This window comes from Glandiceps talaboti, chromosome 15 (assembly GCF_964340395.1).
Source record: "Glandiceps talaboti chromosome 15, keGlaTala1.1, whole genome shotgun sequence".
Classification (NCBI taxonomy): domain Eukaryota; kingdom Metazoa; phylum Hemichordata; class Enteropneusta; family Spengelidae; genus Glandiceps; species Glandiceps talaboti.
Genome location: NC_135563.1, coordinates 10,296,598 through 10,316,398, shown reverse-complemented (window position 1 = coordinate 10,316,398; position 19,801 = coordinate 10,296,598). Strand labels below are relative to the sequence as shown.

At 36.5% G+C, this 19,801-nt stretch overlaps 1 protein-coding gene across 1 annotated transcript in view; it reads right to left on the bottom strand.

The window, feature by feature from the left end:
- Positions 1–5,507: 5,507 nt before the first annotated feature.
- Positions 5,508–19,801, bottom strand: part of LOC144446602 (putative G-protein coupled receptor No18) — a 69,212-nt gene continuing 54,918 nt past the window's right edge. Inside the window, exon 2 of the mRNA XM_078136404.1 lies at positions 5,508–8,694. Coding sequence (XP_077992530.1) covers positions 6,426–7,553 — 1,128 coding nt within the window. The 5' untranslated portion in view covers positions 7,554–8,694 and the 3' untranslated portion in view covers positions 5,508–6,425. The remainder of the gene's footprint in view (positions 8,695–19,801) is intronic.

The following is a 19,801-nucleotide window of genomic DNA, read 5'->3' as shown; positions in this document are numbered from 1 at the left end:
GCTAGAAAAAATAAAAAAGCAAGTCAACGGGCAATCTAACCCATCATATTGCGCAGGTAGGTAGAATTTCATTTTTTCACAATGCTTGACATGGATAAACAAACCATGTGGCCCCTTCTGTCACCTACACTGAAGTGGAAATTTAAAATTACGTGGTACAATATGATACATTAAAATAACAGTGATATCCAACAACAATAATACTCTGAATGAGATTACTTTCCACGGGATGTGGATTTCACACGCATACGGAGATTTCTCTAATTAGCTCTAACCTATACAGGGAGGTACTTAGCCAGACACCATCCATCTTGTTTTGGGAGAAAGACAATTATCACCTTGATTGCTACTGATTGGAGAGACAACTCCAAAGGTGAAAAAACAAATTGAAAATAAGACAGTGTAGGCCTCCTACATTTAGAGGCATAAAATATCAAACCATAGGCATAATATAAAGTCTTACAATACTTGAATATGGTAATAACATACCAGAATTGAAACAATTATGCTACACATTACATATTATCTGGAAGTGTATTTTGTTGTAGCAAAGCTGAAAGATATTTTGCGGATGTGCACTTGGTAAATGACTTCTCTTGAAGTTTAATTTGGTTCCACAAAATCCCGAATAAAGAGCAAAAAATTTCAAGACTTTCAGACTTTGATGGCCCTATGACTGTTCAGTCCACTCCCATGGTCGTAAACTTTTGCTCAATTCATTTTAGTGCACATTGGATATGCAACAGCTTTATAATTTAATCTCAATTCATGCTTGTATGCATCAGCAGAGCCAAGTAAACCACTGTATAAGATATTATATAATTTGGAATAGACTTAAATGTATATTGTTACATGTGCTATTCAGAAAATATAAAGAAATATCCTTAATTTTGTAACAAATGCGAAGCCCGCATGATGATATATTGCCCATCACCAGACAAATATATGAGTAGGTTGAACAGCTTCTTCATTTTTCCTGGCCTTATGTCACATCTTTCAAAGTAGTTGCCGAAAAGATATCACATTCAAAGTGAAAAAAACCCAAACTTTTAAAGAAAAACAATTGGATGGTGCTTTCTCAAATAAGTAACACAACAAAATAATCATTTTCTTTACCTTACTCCCAACACTTTTATGGCCTTCCTTTATGTTGGAACCCAAGGTGAAATCAGTGAATTCTCCTTGTCATTATCATTATAATGGAATTAATTGAAGTTTGGATTTTGATGTCGAAGGTACAGCTCTGTTTACAAATTCAAGGCCATTCTTTCCATAGCACGTTGTCGCTTCAAAATGAATTGCGTAATAACGCTAGTGTCAGTGCAATCCGATAATTATATCAAACAACATTTTAACCAAAGACAACGCCGAACACAATTATTGAAAGTGGATCTTTAAAGAGTGGATCTTAAATTGCGTACCTAGTTTAACAGTTTTTCAGGGCCACCAAATATTCTAAAAAGAGGTGTGCCGTTTTATCAGTAAATGTTTTAATATAAGGAACAAGATGTAAATGAGGTCGAGTGCATCTTCGGAGACACTGCATGCAACAGGCGACCTCACGTTGAACGACTTTTTCCGTCTTTTTTTTGAGTTTCACTCTCTGACATTATTGCGACTTGCTAGCTTCAAATGAATGAGACTTTCAAAACTACTGTTACTCGCGGAAAATTCACAGTGCATGTGAACTTCTTTTGTGCTTTCCCGCACAAAGAATTCTTAAAGTTACAATTTTTAACTGGTCACATTTTTTTATTCAAAGCTAAGCCAGCGTACAATAGAGATATAAGATACATATTAGCGAGGAGTCAGTGTACAGTCACTTTTGACTTTAGTGAACCATCAATTTAAATTGCGCATGCTAGGAATCATCACGTAAATAACGATTTTGATAACATCGCTATGTATTCAAAAAGTCGTTTTTTTTCTTGCTTTTTTCCAAAATCTCGGGGGGGGGGGTGCCCCCCCCCCCCGCAGGCTACGGTACTGACATTAGTTGTACGCAATCGGTAAATATATGTTTAGGCATGAACGTACTCGGCCATTTTAATGCTTGCTGTTGAGTTTAGGTATCACAGCTAATGTTTCCTTTAGAAAGGATTAACGATCATAAATAATCCGCCATTAAACAACTCTTCACATAGCTCTATTAATTTAAAAAGAGGCCAAACTTCTTGTTGGTCTGCGCACTAAAGAACAATTTTTTAAATATATGAAAATATGTAATATTCTAAATATTGTTTTACTTGTTACTTTTCGCATAACGTACGTTTTCCCTGTAAAGAATGATCAATACATATGAGAATATTATGATCGATGGACATACTTTTGCGACGTTTGAAATAAAAATTGATCATACGATATCCACGATAATTTTACCCTCGTGTACCGATGCATCATTTTCGTAAAAAGGCTACGCCCCAAGGGATATACTAATTACCTCGTAAAAATGCTCTCTTTTTTTAAATTTCAAGTATCGTGTTTGTACAACGCATCTATAACCTTTTTGGTGATTGATCTCATGTATAACCAATTTTTATTTCGAAGCTATATTTATCATATACTGTGGTAGAAATATGTCTGTCTGTCCGTCCGTCTGTCTCTGTCTCTGTGTATGTATGTATGTATGTATGTATGTATGTATGTATGTATGTATGTATGTATGTATGTATGTATGTCTGTCTGTCTGTCTGTCTGTCTGTCTGTCTGTGTCTGTTTGTCTGTATGTATGTATGTATGTATGTATGTATGTATGTATGTATGTATGTATGTATGTATGTACGTACGTATATATGTATGTATGTATGTATGTATGTATGTATGTATGTATGTATGTCTGTCTGTGTCTGTCTGTTTGTCTGTCTGTCTGTATGTATGTATGCATGCATGTATATGCATGTATGTATGTATGTATGTATGTATGTATGTATGTATGTATGTATGTGTGTGTGTATGTACGTACGTACGTACATGTAGTCATTTACTTGGAATAAGTCAAAAATATTCAAAACCACATTTCTTTCGTAACATTTTTCTTAAATTGTACTTGCGTAGATATCGTTATATCATTTTCAGCATTTTGTTTTCATTCATCCGGAAAGTAATGGTGACAAGAATGTTGTTACTACTGGTGCCAGAGTGACAATGCCTTCAATACTACTTGTGTTTTCATTGGCTCAGGTGAGGAAAATACTGGTGAGATGTGGATACCATAATGAAATATGCAGTAACTTCTCCCTTTTGTCGCAAGCTACGGCAGCTGTACGTTATGCGCCCACATATTTTTAACATTATGACTACACTTTTCACTATCTTTGTTGACTATAGCATACCTAAAACAGCCCTCATTGTTTGGTTATTAATATATTTTCTAATTTTGCGAAAGCAGAAGCTTGCCAAACATAATTTCACAAAAATAGACCAGTCTGTACCAATGACAGTACCATATCGTTTAAACTGATGGTACCGCGTTTCTTATTGACATTAATTATAATTTCGTATAATTAAAATAACAAATATTTGTTATTTGTTAATTAATGAATTTGAGCTTGCTGTAGGTTGGTTGACCTCTATTTAAAAAATTATATTTAATGTTACCGTATTGTAAGCAAGTATAAGGTATGCATTGCTGTAAATCAAAATGGTAAATTTCACGAAACGACAAAATATATATAATCAGTGATGTTAGGCTTACATTTATTACTTTATAGTGAATAGTCACGATTTATAGTCTACATTCCAACTTGTTGCCAGTGATTTATGATATGGAGACAACATATTGTCATATTTATTGGAGTCTGTGATGCTTATGATATAAACTAACCACGTAAATTATCATTTTACATCTACTGACTTCATTTATAGTTACGTTATAACGCCACACTGCTTTGCTTATTATATTTACTATCACAATCAGTCATAAAAAAAAAGTCATTAAACTCTAAAGAACACTGGAACTAGATGGCCACCGGAAATTATTCTATACACATAGCATGTGCTCCAACACGTCTAACCCTAATGGTACTTGTCTTAATGATAGCTAGACTAGGGTACAAACCACATATATTGGACCCAGGGTTCGCCAGTCTTGCCAATGGTGGGTACTCTAACATTCCTACCCCTAAGTTTGTCTCCTTTGCCTTGTTTGGGTGACGAAACGGGCTAAGACACAACACAAAATACCTCGTATAGAGAGTCGATCGGTCGGTTTTTGTAGTCATTTCACATAACACGTTCGATTAATTAAATTAAAAAGTGTGGGCATTATCTGTCAAACTCCTGTTCTAATTGTATATCGAAAACTGATGGTTCAATTAATCATATTAAATATACTATACTGAATGCGCCTCGAAGAGAGTCTCACACCTGCTTTCTAATTTGCATATTCAATAATAGCTTTTTTTTTATCCAGTGCAAACTAAATGCGTTTGCACATTTGTGATCGCGTCTGATTTTTGTGAGCAAAAAATGTAGCATGTCACACATGCGTTCTTATTGATTTTCCTTCACACCATCAACCGTCAGAGGTTATCATGGTGGTATTGGCGACAGTCGGCGGGCCTCACATTTGCATTAAGCCGGCAGTCATGCAGAATATACTAGTTGAGATTTCCTATTCTCGTTTGTTTTGCTTAAGAAAATCAATTACTTCGTTCAAATGCCAACTCGGGGAATATAAATAATCGCCTTCTTCATGAAAGCAAGATCAAGTATATAAAAAAAGATACATTGGCGATATCCTTCTTTTAAGAAAGGTGGGAGGGACTTAACACCAATTCGTTGTCATGAGATGGCTGCTAAGGATTTGACCAGCTTAGTTAAATAAGGGTTCAAATAAATATTTTGTATCCAACAGCCAATGTCATCTGAAACACAGCTTGCAAGTCATATATATATATATATATATATATATATATATATATATATATATATATATATATATATATATATATATATATATATATATATATATATACTGTATATATATTATATATTCTGTGTATGTATATATATATACAGTATATATATATATTATATATATATATATATATATATATATATATATATATATACATATATATATATATATATATATATATATATATATATATATATATATATATGGACGCGGAATGGAGGACGTTCATATGCACAGTACGTCGTTCACCTTTGTGTAATTGAACTACGTCCATAAATACAGTCACTGTCTGTCAAATGTAAACATATGCATTTAAGTGTTTGTTAATCCCTTTCCCAGTAGGATAAGCAAATTAACAGTACGTCTGATGTTGACATATTTGCCAATCTTCCTTTACCTTGTAACGACGATGTAAACAGTCGTGATTTATATGTCGCATCCTAAGCTGCAAAGGAAGGACATCATTCTTCTTCTTCTTCATGGACTGCTATATCACTTGGGGTTTCCTCGCACAACATCAGGCTAACAATAGCATGCGACAGATACACGCGACTAAAGGAAAACCAAGCGACTGGTGATGAGATACTGGATTAGCTTTTATTTCGTCGCCTTTTTACAACAAATGATCATCCCCTCCACCTCTTTGGGAGTAAAAAGCGTAAGGTATAAACCGTGCATTGATTGAAATAACGTGAACTCAATTACCTTGTTTTTTCGATGTGCAGTTTTATTAGTTTTGTCTGCATATACCCTTGTTATCTTATAGAGATGAAGTACAAAGAAGGAAAAAATTGGCTAGATTTACACATAAATGAGTAAAATAACAAAAAGAACTCCTTACCTAAATTAAAATTGCAAAAGACGTTGTATTTGGGGATAAGATTAAAACCTCAGATGACATTAATCACATTAATACTTTGAATTAATGAGTCAAAAATATGGTAATCAAAATATGATGAATGACAAACTCTGAAGCCACCACCTGTACGATTTTTTAGCGTTATATCGTCTTACAGTTATGAGGAGAATGAAAAATCATATTTCTGAGGAGTGAAACTGTTATCTCTTTTTCAAAAGTTAACGTCACTGAGGGCGGGGGTGTCGAAACAAACGTAAACCACTATTAAGCGTAAATTGCTGGTTGAGAAAATTAACAAAAATACCTTCCAAAATTTACCACTTACAAAATATTAATTAAATGTATATAGAGATAGTAGGGATGATAAACGTCGAAGGTGATCATTTTATATTGCTGTAGCATTTTTTGTCGCAGTGTTGTCGATGGAAGTGCGAAAAAATAAAAACTATTTTTTAATAATGTAATCCAAAAAACATGAGTGTTAGGAGCGTGCCCTCCCCGTGTATTGATTTTATTTTATTGCGCAGTATGATATGAAGGAAACTGTCTTTGCAACATTGGTTCCTTTCTATGCACTCGTAACGAGTTATGAGTCGTGAAAAGAGCGTGGTGACAGTGCATTAGTGTTGTTTACAAAGTTATCATTTCTCAGTATGCTCTTAGTGCCGCTGAACCAAATCGGCATCTTCCGCATATCATCCTGGTAAAAGCATTTCGAAACTCCCGATTGAAAATAGTATATATGACGGGGTTGCAACAACTGTTTGCGTAACCGATCCATATGATAAAAGCCTCGAGATGTCTTTCGACCTTACATGAGTTCCCACAAAAGGGCAAAATTATGTACATTATGAAGAATGGCAGCCAACTCAACACGAATCCACCCATGATGATACCCAATGTTCGTGCAGCTTTCCGCTCCTTACTAACTGATATCCTTTGTTTTTCTTCCCGCATTTGATCAATCATGTCCTTTACGCTTGAATTAGCAGTAATTGTCACAGAGGGTGGACCTATTGCTGAAGCATTTCGACTCGATCCATCTTGGAAATTGCTATCACTACTTGAACTGGGTTTCAGATGCGTCGGTTGACTTGTAAATGTTGCTGTACTGGCGTGGCGGCGTTTACGTAGACGAAGGCTTGCGGCTTTATAAATACGAAAATATACAACAGCCATAACAATGAAAGGTATATAGAAGGAACCCAGAGCAGAGTATATTACGTACCCCTTTTCAGATGTTAAGAGACATACCCTTCTCCACGGCTCGACACCGTAATATCTGTTGTGGTCGTTCCAGCCTACCAAGGGAGGCATCGACACTAGGGCACTTAGCACCCACACGAAGGCGATGATGATGAGCACCCGTTTCTTTGTGCGTTTGGCAGAATATGCAATCGGATCAGTAATGGCCCAGTAGCGATCTAAAGCAATGGCACACAGATTGAGAATGGATGCCGTGCACAAGAACACATCGCTGGTCAACCAAATATCACAGAGTGAGTAACTGAATATCCAATATCCATACAGATAATTGATGGTAGACAGCGGCATGATATAGATAGCGACCAACAAGTCAGCTACAGCGAGCGATACGATGAAATAATTTTGAACCAGTTGCAATGTTCGCTGAGTAAGCACCGACGTTATTACGAGGAGATTACCGAACGCAGTAGCGATGATCAGCAAAGAAAATAGAATGCCGGCTGAGATTGCCTCTGGAACCGGAGTTAATATCGTGACAACAGAAATCGTTGTGTTGTTAAATTGTACCATGCTTCATCGGTAAAACACTCTGAATGAAGGTAAGAAACAATTACAAACTGTATGCGTGTTTATAGTGTATTTGAACTGTCAACTTGAGTTTGGCTTTAAATGAAAATGCGTTACCTGTGACGTTTTCATATGCAGTTGCTGTCTACAGGCACAGGAGTCCGTTCACACCGCCACACACTAAATCCACGCTGCCGAACGCGGTGCGAGTTGTCATGACTGTGTTCGTATCCAGTAGGCTAGGATTCCCTCCACGACGAACCGCACTGATGTAGTAGGCGATTCAGACTGAATCACGCGTTGGCGTACTCTCCTTTTTGTACGATCAGGAAGAGTAGGCTGTGTCTTCCTATGAATTATTAATTAGAACTTCGCAGGCAGCTCGTCGTTGTGTAGCGATCAGCGGGATTTGGATACAATTAGGTATAATATCTTTCCTCGTGGCGCGTTTTCGTAGATATTTAGGACGGGCGTATTTTGTTGGAGGAGAGACAGGGATACGGCAATTACACTGGAGCGCTAACAGAGCTGCAGTCAAACTTTTACATCAGTGGTTGGAATCCAGCTTTTCTACGTCGAGGTTCGGTTCCTATAATTGACAAAATAAGGGTGAAGATTCTCATTTACTGCACTACTTTTTTGTTGTTGAAAATGTTGGTTCACGAGATGAAATCCCACCTTTAATCAGCAAAATAACATCATTCGTTGAGGCCGAGTGAGTTATAATTGTGCGCTATTACTTGCTGCTCTATTTTCGGCACAGTTTGAGTCGAATGGGAATTACATAGACCGTACAGAGAAGAGCTATGTTAATGCCGAAGGAGATTGAAAGTCTGATCACGAAATACGATACCCACACTGAGAGAAAAATTACATTTCCCTCATAGTTCCAACGTCGATGATAATGTCTTCCAAGTTTCTTACGTATATCCTTATTTCTGTTACTCCTCTCGGGCTTGATTAACTATTTTTTTCTGTCCTTCATAAAAAGTGTTTTTCTTCGAATTTCGCTCCGGAAGAGACGGACACCTTTCCTGTAGTTGTGTTTCACCCACAGTACATTTGATAGGTTATATGTATCGATGCATGTCTACTTCAGTGTGTACTGCAGTCGAATGCACTCAAACCATCGTCTACGATAAACCTGTAAAATATATTGAAATCCAATAAATTATCGGAAACAACTTTAATGCGTAGTATTTGGAAACAAACTCATGTCATTATTGAACCTGTAGTTGATGACGTCATGTATTGATGACGTCATGTATTGGAAACCGCACAAGGCGGTTGAAAAGTAAGAGAAATTTCTATGAACGACGTCGTAACATACACAACTACTTTTAATGTTTAATTTGTGTCATTCAATATAAATACAAACTATGATAATACTTTGAGATACAAAGAAAGGGGTTACATGCAAAAAAAAAGCAAATTAAAAAAGACACACTTGGTTATAAAAATGTGATTGAATGTACATATCGCTCAATACATCTCAAAATCACGTCTATAATATGATGTACTCAAATTGTGCCTTCAACCGGTGCACCTGGAAATGTGGTTGACTCATTTTCCGTTCAATATATTAATCGATCAACAAATTTTATACTTGACGCTTAACAACCAAGACATAGGAGCTGTCCTTTCTCAGTCTAAACTGTCTTGCTAATATCTTGTAATATGTACTTCTTCTAATTCTTCTTGTGTGTGTATGTATGAAGTCACAGCTAACCCCCCCCCCCCATGTATCTACAAATCGACGGTACTCAACAAATACAGTCAACTCGAAAAGACACGTCGTGGTGCATATCGTGAATATCACTTCATAAAAACGGGTGACGCAGATCTAGGCGCGGCGGCTTGGGTCATTTGCATGCGTGTATTGGAGATAATTCACGTTGAATACATGGTGACAGGATAGTATGGATAAAGTGGTCACAAGACATTTTAGTCCATCTTAATAATAGCCCCCTTAAGGTTATATATGCATTTACAATACCGCCAAGGTCATTTTATATCTATCAATAGTCTGCGAGCACCGGTTAACTATTATGAATGTTGACTGAAACTGGGAAAGGCCAAATAAAAGTAGAGCGGCTACAACAATAGTACGACCATTCGTGCAACCTGTAAATATTCTACGTACCTATCGCCACCATATGATTTCGATGTTTTGTGTATTTTCCGCATACGCTTGTGTTTCTAGACATTGCATCGGCAGTTTGTGACCGAATGCTGAGACTATATATATATTGAGTTTCTGCAGCCCCAGGCAGTTTTCTGGGACTAATGATAGAAATCCAGGTGTTCTGCAGACCTAGAACGAATTTCGAGTCTTCTCATGAGGGGCAACAACACAAAAAGCACGCTTAAAACCTCAGTAAACGGTAAGCCGTGTGAGAATAATATTTAGGTTTTCGGCGACTACTTAAAGTACTCAATCGAAGACACAAAAAACTCAAACCTCTTGGAAATAGTGCTAGCAAATAGCAAGCCAAATTATAGCCTTTTAATCCGTTTTATTTACTCCAAGCCACGACATTCTGTATATATAATTTACTTTATAGAGCCCCGATGGAGTCATTGGTTTTCATTAGTCGTTATGTCTGGATGGAACTTATTTTAATTTTGTGATAGCGAAAAAGAGAGTTTTGACCCCTATATGCGTAACATACGAATATAATGGATTTTTGATGAAAATGCAGCAATCGACTAACTCCATTGGGAAATCGATTCCAAATTGCCATGCCAATGTAGCGCTGGCAGTTATTTCGAATTTCGGACATTATTATTACCGTTTTCGCATTCAATTTGAGGATATAAAAAAGTGCGTATAAATAACGCACTCACAAATCCATGAATATTGAGAAGGGTTAGTTTTTTGTACTAGTATATATTGGACTAATTTTTTAAAGTACCTCGCAGTAACAATGCACAGAGTTAATACGTACTGGAATTGATTGATGATCAGCGAATAAGCGAAACTTTGCAAGTGATGATCGAACAGAATGCTTTCTATGTAACATTGCATAATGTATTCCCCTCTCAAACAGAAATGATTGATCATGAATCTACTATATGTTTAATTGATTCGAAAGTACGTTGTCTATTTCATGAAATAAACGCATTGCAGCTTTCAATGTCGTCACTGTTTACGTCATTAAAATATGTAAGTGCATTTGTGTTTCCGATGTAATTTGAGATATCAAACAAAATGTAAGCCGCGAATTTTATGCCACGAAGCACTAGGAATGTAAGAAAGGGTTTCAATTGCATGTCTATTATATTTTTAAAAAATGGATTTCGAAATAGCTAGACCGACTAGAATTAATTTTCTCTTGGAACCGTCTGGTGTTTTACTTTTATTTCAAATCATCCATACAGAAACTAATTTCGGATTTATACTAATCTGATGAAAATATGTGCACTTTATAGTAATATATTATGTTAACTGAAAATCGGAAATTACAAATTACAACATAACCATCTTTCATTTCGACCCCATCCAATTGACATTTGCTCCGTTGTTTCGTTACTTTCTATCTGCAAGGCTTCAAAATAGTTCACCCCATTTCTGTTTAGGAAATGAACTCGTCTATACTTTTACATGGGGACAAACTTCATCACATGAGGGCGTAATGCTAAGGATGAATTTGATATGGGTATTCGGAAATGTACGACGAGTGAACTGAATCCCACGGGTGTAATTGTTGATATATCGCTTACAAACATGTCGTAAAAGGAATGCCCTCGAATACGTAGTAGTCACTATCAAATGGGAAGCGGGGTTTATTTCATTACCAAGGAGGAACGGTATATAGCTTCTTATATATCAGACGTCTTATCTGGCGATCGCCTGCTGTACATACCATCGCGTTTGATATGCTTATACTTCTATCGAAACTGTGTTCCCACACCATATTAATAAGATGTCACTTAAGTCTAATTGGTCCCGATCATAAGAATTAATGAACAAGGGAGAACAGCGATACGACTATAGTTACACCATTACGTATACAATAAAGAGAAAAGTGCAATAATATACGAAAGGACAGACAAATACAATTACGTCATCGTTACGTGTGTGTTCAAAAGTAAAGCAATAGTCATTTTGCTAGATATTTGACTGCACCCAAAACCAATACAACCTCAGAATAAAAATATTGGCCCTAAGTATATCCATATTTAAACAAATCGCTCTTCCGTTGCAGTCATGTCGACCACTCTCTACATGTAACACAACTTGTTGTAACTATAAGGACATTTGTAAAAATTTTACATGCAGTTTACCTGGAGATTTAAAGGGACATAACAAACGTGATTTGAATTAGTCCGTGAGATCAGCATGTCGTGTCGCCCTATCATCAGCCAGTACTCAAAGAAGTACACAACGTATACGCAAACAATATGTCCTACAGTCGACATTCTCAAGGTAACTTGTCAATAGTTCATCTGTAAGCTGGTTTCTGGCCTTCTTTTTCAAAATTTAATATAACGGCAAGACAGTTGACGGAATAGGTATGGATTCCGAGTCGGTTGGTTGGTCGATTTCTTTTATTGATTGATTAATTGATTGATTGATTGGTTGGTTGGTTGGTTGATTGATTGATTGATTGATTGATTGATCGGTTGGTTGGTTGGTTGGTTGATTGATTGATTGATTGATTGATAGACTGATTGATTGATTGATTGATTACTATTGCATCAAAACAATATGGCTAAAAGCTCTTTATATACTCTGTGCCTTTACAAAATATCATATCTTGCTGGCATACCGTTAATTATGAGTGATAACTGTAATATCATGGTAAGGCAAAACTGGTTATATATATATATATATATATATATATATATATATATATATATATATATATATATATATATATATATATATATATATATATATATATATATATATATATAAATAAAGGTACTTTATTTTATCACAAGCAGGAAATGTTATACCTTGTCCAAATATTTCGTCTAGAGGCTTTTGTCAGTGGACTGAATGTTTTCGCCAGGTGTTAATGGCGTCATGTGATTAATGAACAATGCTTCGGAATTTATTACCTGGTCGTATGTGTGTATGCCTATGATAAAATAGTCATTATATGTAATGAAATCAAGCTGATGCATCTCTTTGGATCTAGTTATTTTAAGGTAGTTATTAAGACAAAGTGAATTAATGAAATTCCAACTCTCCATTTTATGATTATGATGATCAATCAAGTCTACGGTAAATCGTACTGAACTCTTTATAACCGTTTTAATTTTATTTTCTGTTATTTCACCAGTTTGTTGTTTGCTTTGTACATCCAAGGGAACCATCTACCGGCGTGCTTTTCGAATCTCCACTTTTGTCCGTTATTGTACATTGTTCATATTCATGTGTAGTGTACATGCCCAAAGATTGTGATGGTAAAAAAGCCAGTCGTTATAAATTGATAGATTTCTTTCTCTTGGCGGACTTGTCCCTCCCAATTTTTGTGATGATAGATCGAACTTGGATGTTCCTTTGTATCACTGTTTTCGTAATCCGTTACGTGTATACACTGAATATTTCAAAGGATACTTTTTTTGCACAAGACAAAACTTTCACAACACCGTTTCCTAGTAACCAATTGAAATTAAAATCCCCTTGTTGTCGTCATCTTACCGTAAAAATTGTACATATACAAATGACTGTTTTTTCTGAAGTCCGTAGAGAGATTTCTCTGATCCGTTGCTAATGGTGGTGGAATAAAACAAACACAAAACGCGATGTGTGTACACAACAATCAACGTGCCATGGCCGCATCATAAATTATTGAAGGTTTTAATGATAAACGTACAAGTACGAGTTAACGCGTTCAATAGCAACAATTCCTCGGCACACTTGTCACTCATTTTTTTATTGTCCTGAGGAGTCTTAGTAATCTACATCGGATATTAGAATTACCAATTCGGGTGTTTTCTTTCTATAAATAACAATATCATGCCTTGTTTTACCCAGTTTTTTGTAGGATCGGATGCTTATCTTTGATGAGAGGAATTCAATATAATAATGGGTGAACCTACACTAGTAGAAAAAATAGTACAGATTACGACATTTTCCGTACTATAGTTCAGATTGAGTTCAATTCTGTACTTTTATGCTGATGAGGTGGACGTTTCTGTACTTTCCCATTAGCGCCTGTCTAATCGGATTATACTCGATCTGAAAAATAGTTCAGATTGCGAGTCGGAAGTGATTTGAATACATTTGCATTTAGTTCAGAATATATTCATGAGTTCACCCCGATAACCGGGCAGTAAACAAATGAATATTCAAATCTATCTCGCCTGCATGTGATTCAAGGCGTGTACACTAATTGTTTGACCCACAGAAAACTAACAGTAACACTATTTAGTTAGTTAGTTGTCTGTGTTTGACCACATGAAGGCGGAGGGGGAGGGTGCAAAAGAAAAGGGTTACACACATGTACAGTGTATGATATGATGAGAGCTACATTTAATGTACATGTACATACGAACTGACATGTATACGTACATGTACAACTACGCTAGCATGTAAACGTTAGCAAAAACTCTTACTACTACCTCAGACCACTAAAATACTAGAGTGGTCTGAGCTACAACTACTTGCAAAAAGTATTTACAAGCATTTCCATGTAGGTCAATGAAATATCACCTATGTGGGTTATACTTCAATAGTCGGTCAAACAGCGTAAAGGTCTACATTCTACAATGATAAATACATTCGATGTTAGTCAAAGAGGACAACAATGACAGACATGATTGTTCAACTCGGTGCGATCTAAGATGAATTCACGGTGTATATTTGGTTACGTCGCCTTTGAATTGATGATGATGACGACTCGTCCGACCTAGACTGTTCTGGTCCAGTTTCAAGTGAAAGTCAGAATTATCACGGTGCCATTGATTATACTAACTGTGATGAAACTCGCCCACTCTAGTCTCTATGACTTCATTAGCCCAAAAATGCAAGAACTTAATAATGGTATTGTAAATCGAAGTTCATGCATGCTCTGACTGTCGCCTGTTTTTTGTTTTCTTACATTTTATACAATTTTGAATTGTTAGCTTTGTATTTCCTGCATTAATGTTGAAAACTGGTCTTTTTACTGTGCGTCTTCAATGCGCAGGTAAAATAGTGTGTTAATCTAGCATCGTGAGTACGCGCTCGCTTATGGTTTTGCATACCTTGGACTGCCTGTCATTCAGTATTGTTTTAGCCTATCTATTTCTAAAGAAAAATGGTCTGTAAAGGGACTGCTTTAGTTGTCACAGTGCCTTTGTGGATTTATAAATCGATTTATGACAAGTGAGTCTACCTATTTTTTTTCCGACCCACTCAGTCAAGGAGTGCGATACACCAATCACCGTGTATTTAGCTTTGTATACAGTGTATGGATAATAGCAAGTTTCGGGACTGAAAAATCATAAATTGTTGGTTAGACTTATTTTTTATTCAATGTAATCTGGGTTGATTAGGAATTTTCAGATATCAGGATTTAAACCTCGGATTTCAACTCAGAAAGGCTATATTTTTTGCCTCAGTCTGAATTATATTAGTAGAACTCTCACCAACGTTCCCAATGTGAAGTGATCTGAAAGTTGGTGAGAGGTCCTCACGTTGGATTGCAGCACTGCATGTTCTTGCCGAGAAGATAAAGAGGTGTAGTAATTATGGTTTAAAACTGACTTTTACAAACGCCAGTCGTGTAGGGTCTATGATTTTTTATGTTGTGGATGAATGCGGCACTTTGATCTGAACCTCAGACCACTATAATAGGAACAGACTAGAATCGCTTTTTGTTTTAGGTGTGAATGGGGCTCTAAACCCATCTTCTCTGTCGTGCATGGTTACCCTTCAAACCTGCTTCAAGCCGAACGTTGTGCAAAACGATACTTCGTGTCTTTACGGTTTTTTTTGCAATTGTGTTTTAGTGGCCTGAGTCTGAACAAGTGTTCACACAGTACAGCAAAGTCCCACCAGCAAAATCCATAGCAATAGATGCAGGAAAACCTCAGTATGGGCGACGGTGAAATCATGGTGTTAATTCTAAAACTTTTGAAAGCAAGAACATATGTTTGTGCAACTTTTGTATTAAAAGCATACCATTCCAATTCAAGGACAACGATTTTGTTCAGAAATGGTGGTAGGACTATTATCCTTCCTACCTCCTTCCTTCCTACCTCCATAGTTCAAAACCGCTGATCGTAACTGCATGGTACAGCGCATATACATTTATTTCTGAGTTACGGAGGGCATTATTTGATAAGTACCCCCCATTCGTCCCTGTATTAGATCTTGTATAGTCATAATATTACAAAGATATGTGATTGTTGTGATCATTTCATTTGCTCATTATGTATTCAAGTGTAGTCAAATTTTCTTAGGTGTATGAGCAACTTTACTTCACCAATAAATTCTACTTTCTCACGAGTATTGTAAAATAACATGGCTATAATATGATACTACACAGCACGTTTTAGACGTATTTGCATATCAATGTCATCTTCAAATTTTCTTGAAGAATTCTTCATCCAGATACTCTAACATACCTGCACACCAAATGTCAGCCCATTCAATCGATTAGTTTTGCGGCTGTCATTCATTTTTACTTTGAATTCTTTTATTTACAAAACAAATGACAGTTTTTGACCCCAAAAATGACCAAAAACAGAAAATTGAAAATATCTTACTGTCATAAACAAATATGAATAGACTTCTCGATAAAATTCCATTTACTCATTGGGAACATCGAACGTACAATGTCAAAAAGTCGCACTGGCGCAAAGTATCATGGGAAAACTTTCTTTGGCACACCTCACTTAGGAAATATAGCCGCAACAAAAAAGTTAATACTGGGATCATGTCTTTTTAAATTTAGCCTTTACCTTATAGAATAGAAGTATCAAAAGTGTATGCACTAACAAGTATCTGTGGTTTGTGCAAACATGCCAAATCGCTGATGATTGTTAAACAACAAAACTTTGCATACCATTGTCACTAATAATTCTACGTTTTACTTCTGAATCAGTTCTAAACACTTACGATTGAAATGATCGTCAACGATACACTGATTTGTAGTTGAGGGTAATTAAAAATATTTTACAATGACGATTTCGACCATTAGCCGATGGAGGTGACCCCAACCAAACCTGTCACAAGATGTAAACTTGCACACTTTTTTGTGTCAATATGTCTGTTCTGGTCAGTCTGTTTTGGGAATTTATGGTACATTCACTGTCGCAGTTTTCAGCCAGGGTCACGTTATTCGACGATTACTATTTGGATAAACACTGCAAAAAAGTAACACCCGTCATTGTTGCTTAGACATTTTCCTAGGGTCTTTTTCAACAGGATTTATAGTAAGAAGTAACTTTGTTGATGGTGTAGTCACTGAATTTATAACCCTACATCGATGAATTAGTAATTGAACACGCAAATGAATTATCATGAACACTGATCTACTACCGATCCGACCCTGGGATTCGATCACAATTCATGGCGTCGCTTGCCAGTCTATGTCTTGGTCACGCAAACGTGAACACTCTGATATCTGAAACACTTCTTTGCTCCAGATACGCACCTTTTTTTCATGGAAAATGTCATATAGTTTGAAGTAAGCTGGGAGAAAATATTAACGAGATATTTGTAGATTTAAATAAGAGTGAAATGATAGTCAAGTGATTTTGAACCATCTCCGTGTATTTTGCTTTAGCGAAAACACTGACAACTACTAGTATGTGATCGCCGATATTAGTTCTCGCAAAACCAATATACCACAACATTAGTGTTGAATCTTTTGTACGAATGCCTGAGCATGACAAAATATCCGAAGAAAACAGCGAGGGTTGTTGGCTGAGCCGGTATCCGAAAATCAAATAAAGTCTGTTTGAAAACTGCGACTGTGAGTGTATAGTTGATGATTCAAGGACGGTTGCCTATTAAAGACACATCGGTTTGTTCATGGAGGTAGAAAAGACGTGTTCCTACCTCCATGGTTTGTTCAAAAATGGAGGTAGGCTACCTCGAATATTCAAAGTTATCAGTTTTGAATCTGTGTTGCTATTGTTGACCATTACTCACATACCAGTCCCTCACCCTCTTAGAAGTACAACTGCGAAACTTCAAAGATTATCTACAAGGTTGTGAACTTTGTAGTAAGCAAGGTGGGGGTTATAGGAAGGTGTCATCTCTTTGACACTTACAATGTGGTGATTGTTAACTGCCCTCACTTCGTTTTATTTTGTCATTTATTTAGCTTTAAGTTGACGACATACCACCTTCCATGCAAAGATGACATTCTGTTTTTAACAAAACCAATAGGTAGAGGTATTATTTGTATTTTTTGTATCGCGTTTAACTTTCAGCGATACCAATTTTACTGAAGTGCAAATTGGTCATTAGCTGAAATTTTCACAAAGCAATCTATTTAAATCCTACCGGCATAAGTATTACAGTGTTGTTGTGTTAGTTGTCTGTGGTTTTTGCGTAGTAGAAAGTAACAGCACTACGTCCTCTTTGTCCTACATTATCGGCCTGCAAAAGGCATTTCAAGTTCAATTATTTCAACTTCTTCTTTGTATAGTGGGTAATGTCAATCAAGGTATGGGTTTATTGATTTCTGTTCATTTCTTGTCACCTGCGAAGGGGTCACGTGAGAATCACTTTTGACAATGCACATTGCTTGTCCTTACGCCAGGGGACAGTCTTAGTGGTAGAAAAGCAGTAGAGTATGACAGTTAATACAATTAATACCATATACAATTAATTTGTAGGTGAGGTTGCGACCAAGTAGGGAAAAATGTCAGTCATTACCAATGAATGGCTCACACCTAAACGACTACAAACGTTTGTCGAGACTTAAGCTTACTGATAAACAGCTAGCTACTCAATGACAACCTAATATACTGCCAAAAACATTCGGCCTTATCAATGGCGACGTACTGACTGCTCGAACTTCTGGACTTACTCAAGGCCTCGCCCGGTCGTCAAATTGCAAAGAACAATGAAGAACAGCTGAACACCTTCCTGTGGTCATCTGTTCCTTTCCGTACCGACTCTCAATTGTTTTGCTGTGTTTACTTGTTTATCTTTAATAACAATAGTTTTTTAACTAACACCAATGTTCTTCCACTTTCTTTGCTTTCAAAGTCAGTCACTTACTGTTGTAGCTTAACTTGCCAGTCAAAGACAGCCATCCTCAACTGGACACACAACATGACAACAAAGATATACCAGAAAATCATGACGTTTTGAATCATATCATTCGGCCCCCAACCCTGTTTTTGACAATTAAAAAATGCTCTACTATCCATCACAGCCAGTATCAATCAGACTTTTTCCATATATTATATTCCACCCTATGACCGCCCCATTTATAACTCGTATGTCCGGACATGAACATGATTGGCTGTTCGCTGACCAAGGGGTATGAGACCATATGTGGAAGTGGGGGGTAAGCTTATCAAATATGACCGTAGTTCCATGTAAATTAAAACTTATAGTTATGCTTATAGTCGTTACGTTTTCAGTGTATTGTGGTACCCGCTTGATGCTTTCTCTGAAGATGCCGACGGGATCAGTCTAAAATTCAGTTCTGGTGTATAAACTACAATGTATCACACATATCATGACTCTCACTATCCAATCCATCGGCTATACACTGGAGAACACAAGGACTATACTGACTGTTTTCTATCCAGCACGAAATAAATTGAGAATACGTGGAACTTATATGTACATGAACAGTAGCTCCGACAACTCTGACAAGTCTCTATATACCCCACCAGGCCTGTTTGCTGGAGTTCGCGGAGCGTGTGTTGTCAGTGCTAATCTCGTCTAGTTCCTATCACCGTGTTCCTAAACAGTATCGTTACCATTTACACCTCCACTCACTAAACTTGGTTTAGTCATAGAAAATAGAGAGGACCCTCTCTATTGTCTATGGTTTAGTTAGATACCAATTGGCATCTGGACTAGAGCTAATCACGAGTCCATCACAACGTGCATGCATCATTTTCTGATGTCCGCATTTTGGACATTGAAGTAAATGATTTTACATTTCTGAGTCTCATTCTGTATTTTTCCACTGTTCTATATGTGGTAGCTACTACTTTTGGCACAATTAAAAAAAAAAGATGTTACGAAGACGAAAAAAAATATAATCGAGATGCACGATAAACATTTTTGGAAAAAAAGTCACATAAATGACTGCAGTATCGATATTTTTAATTGGCAT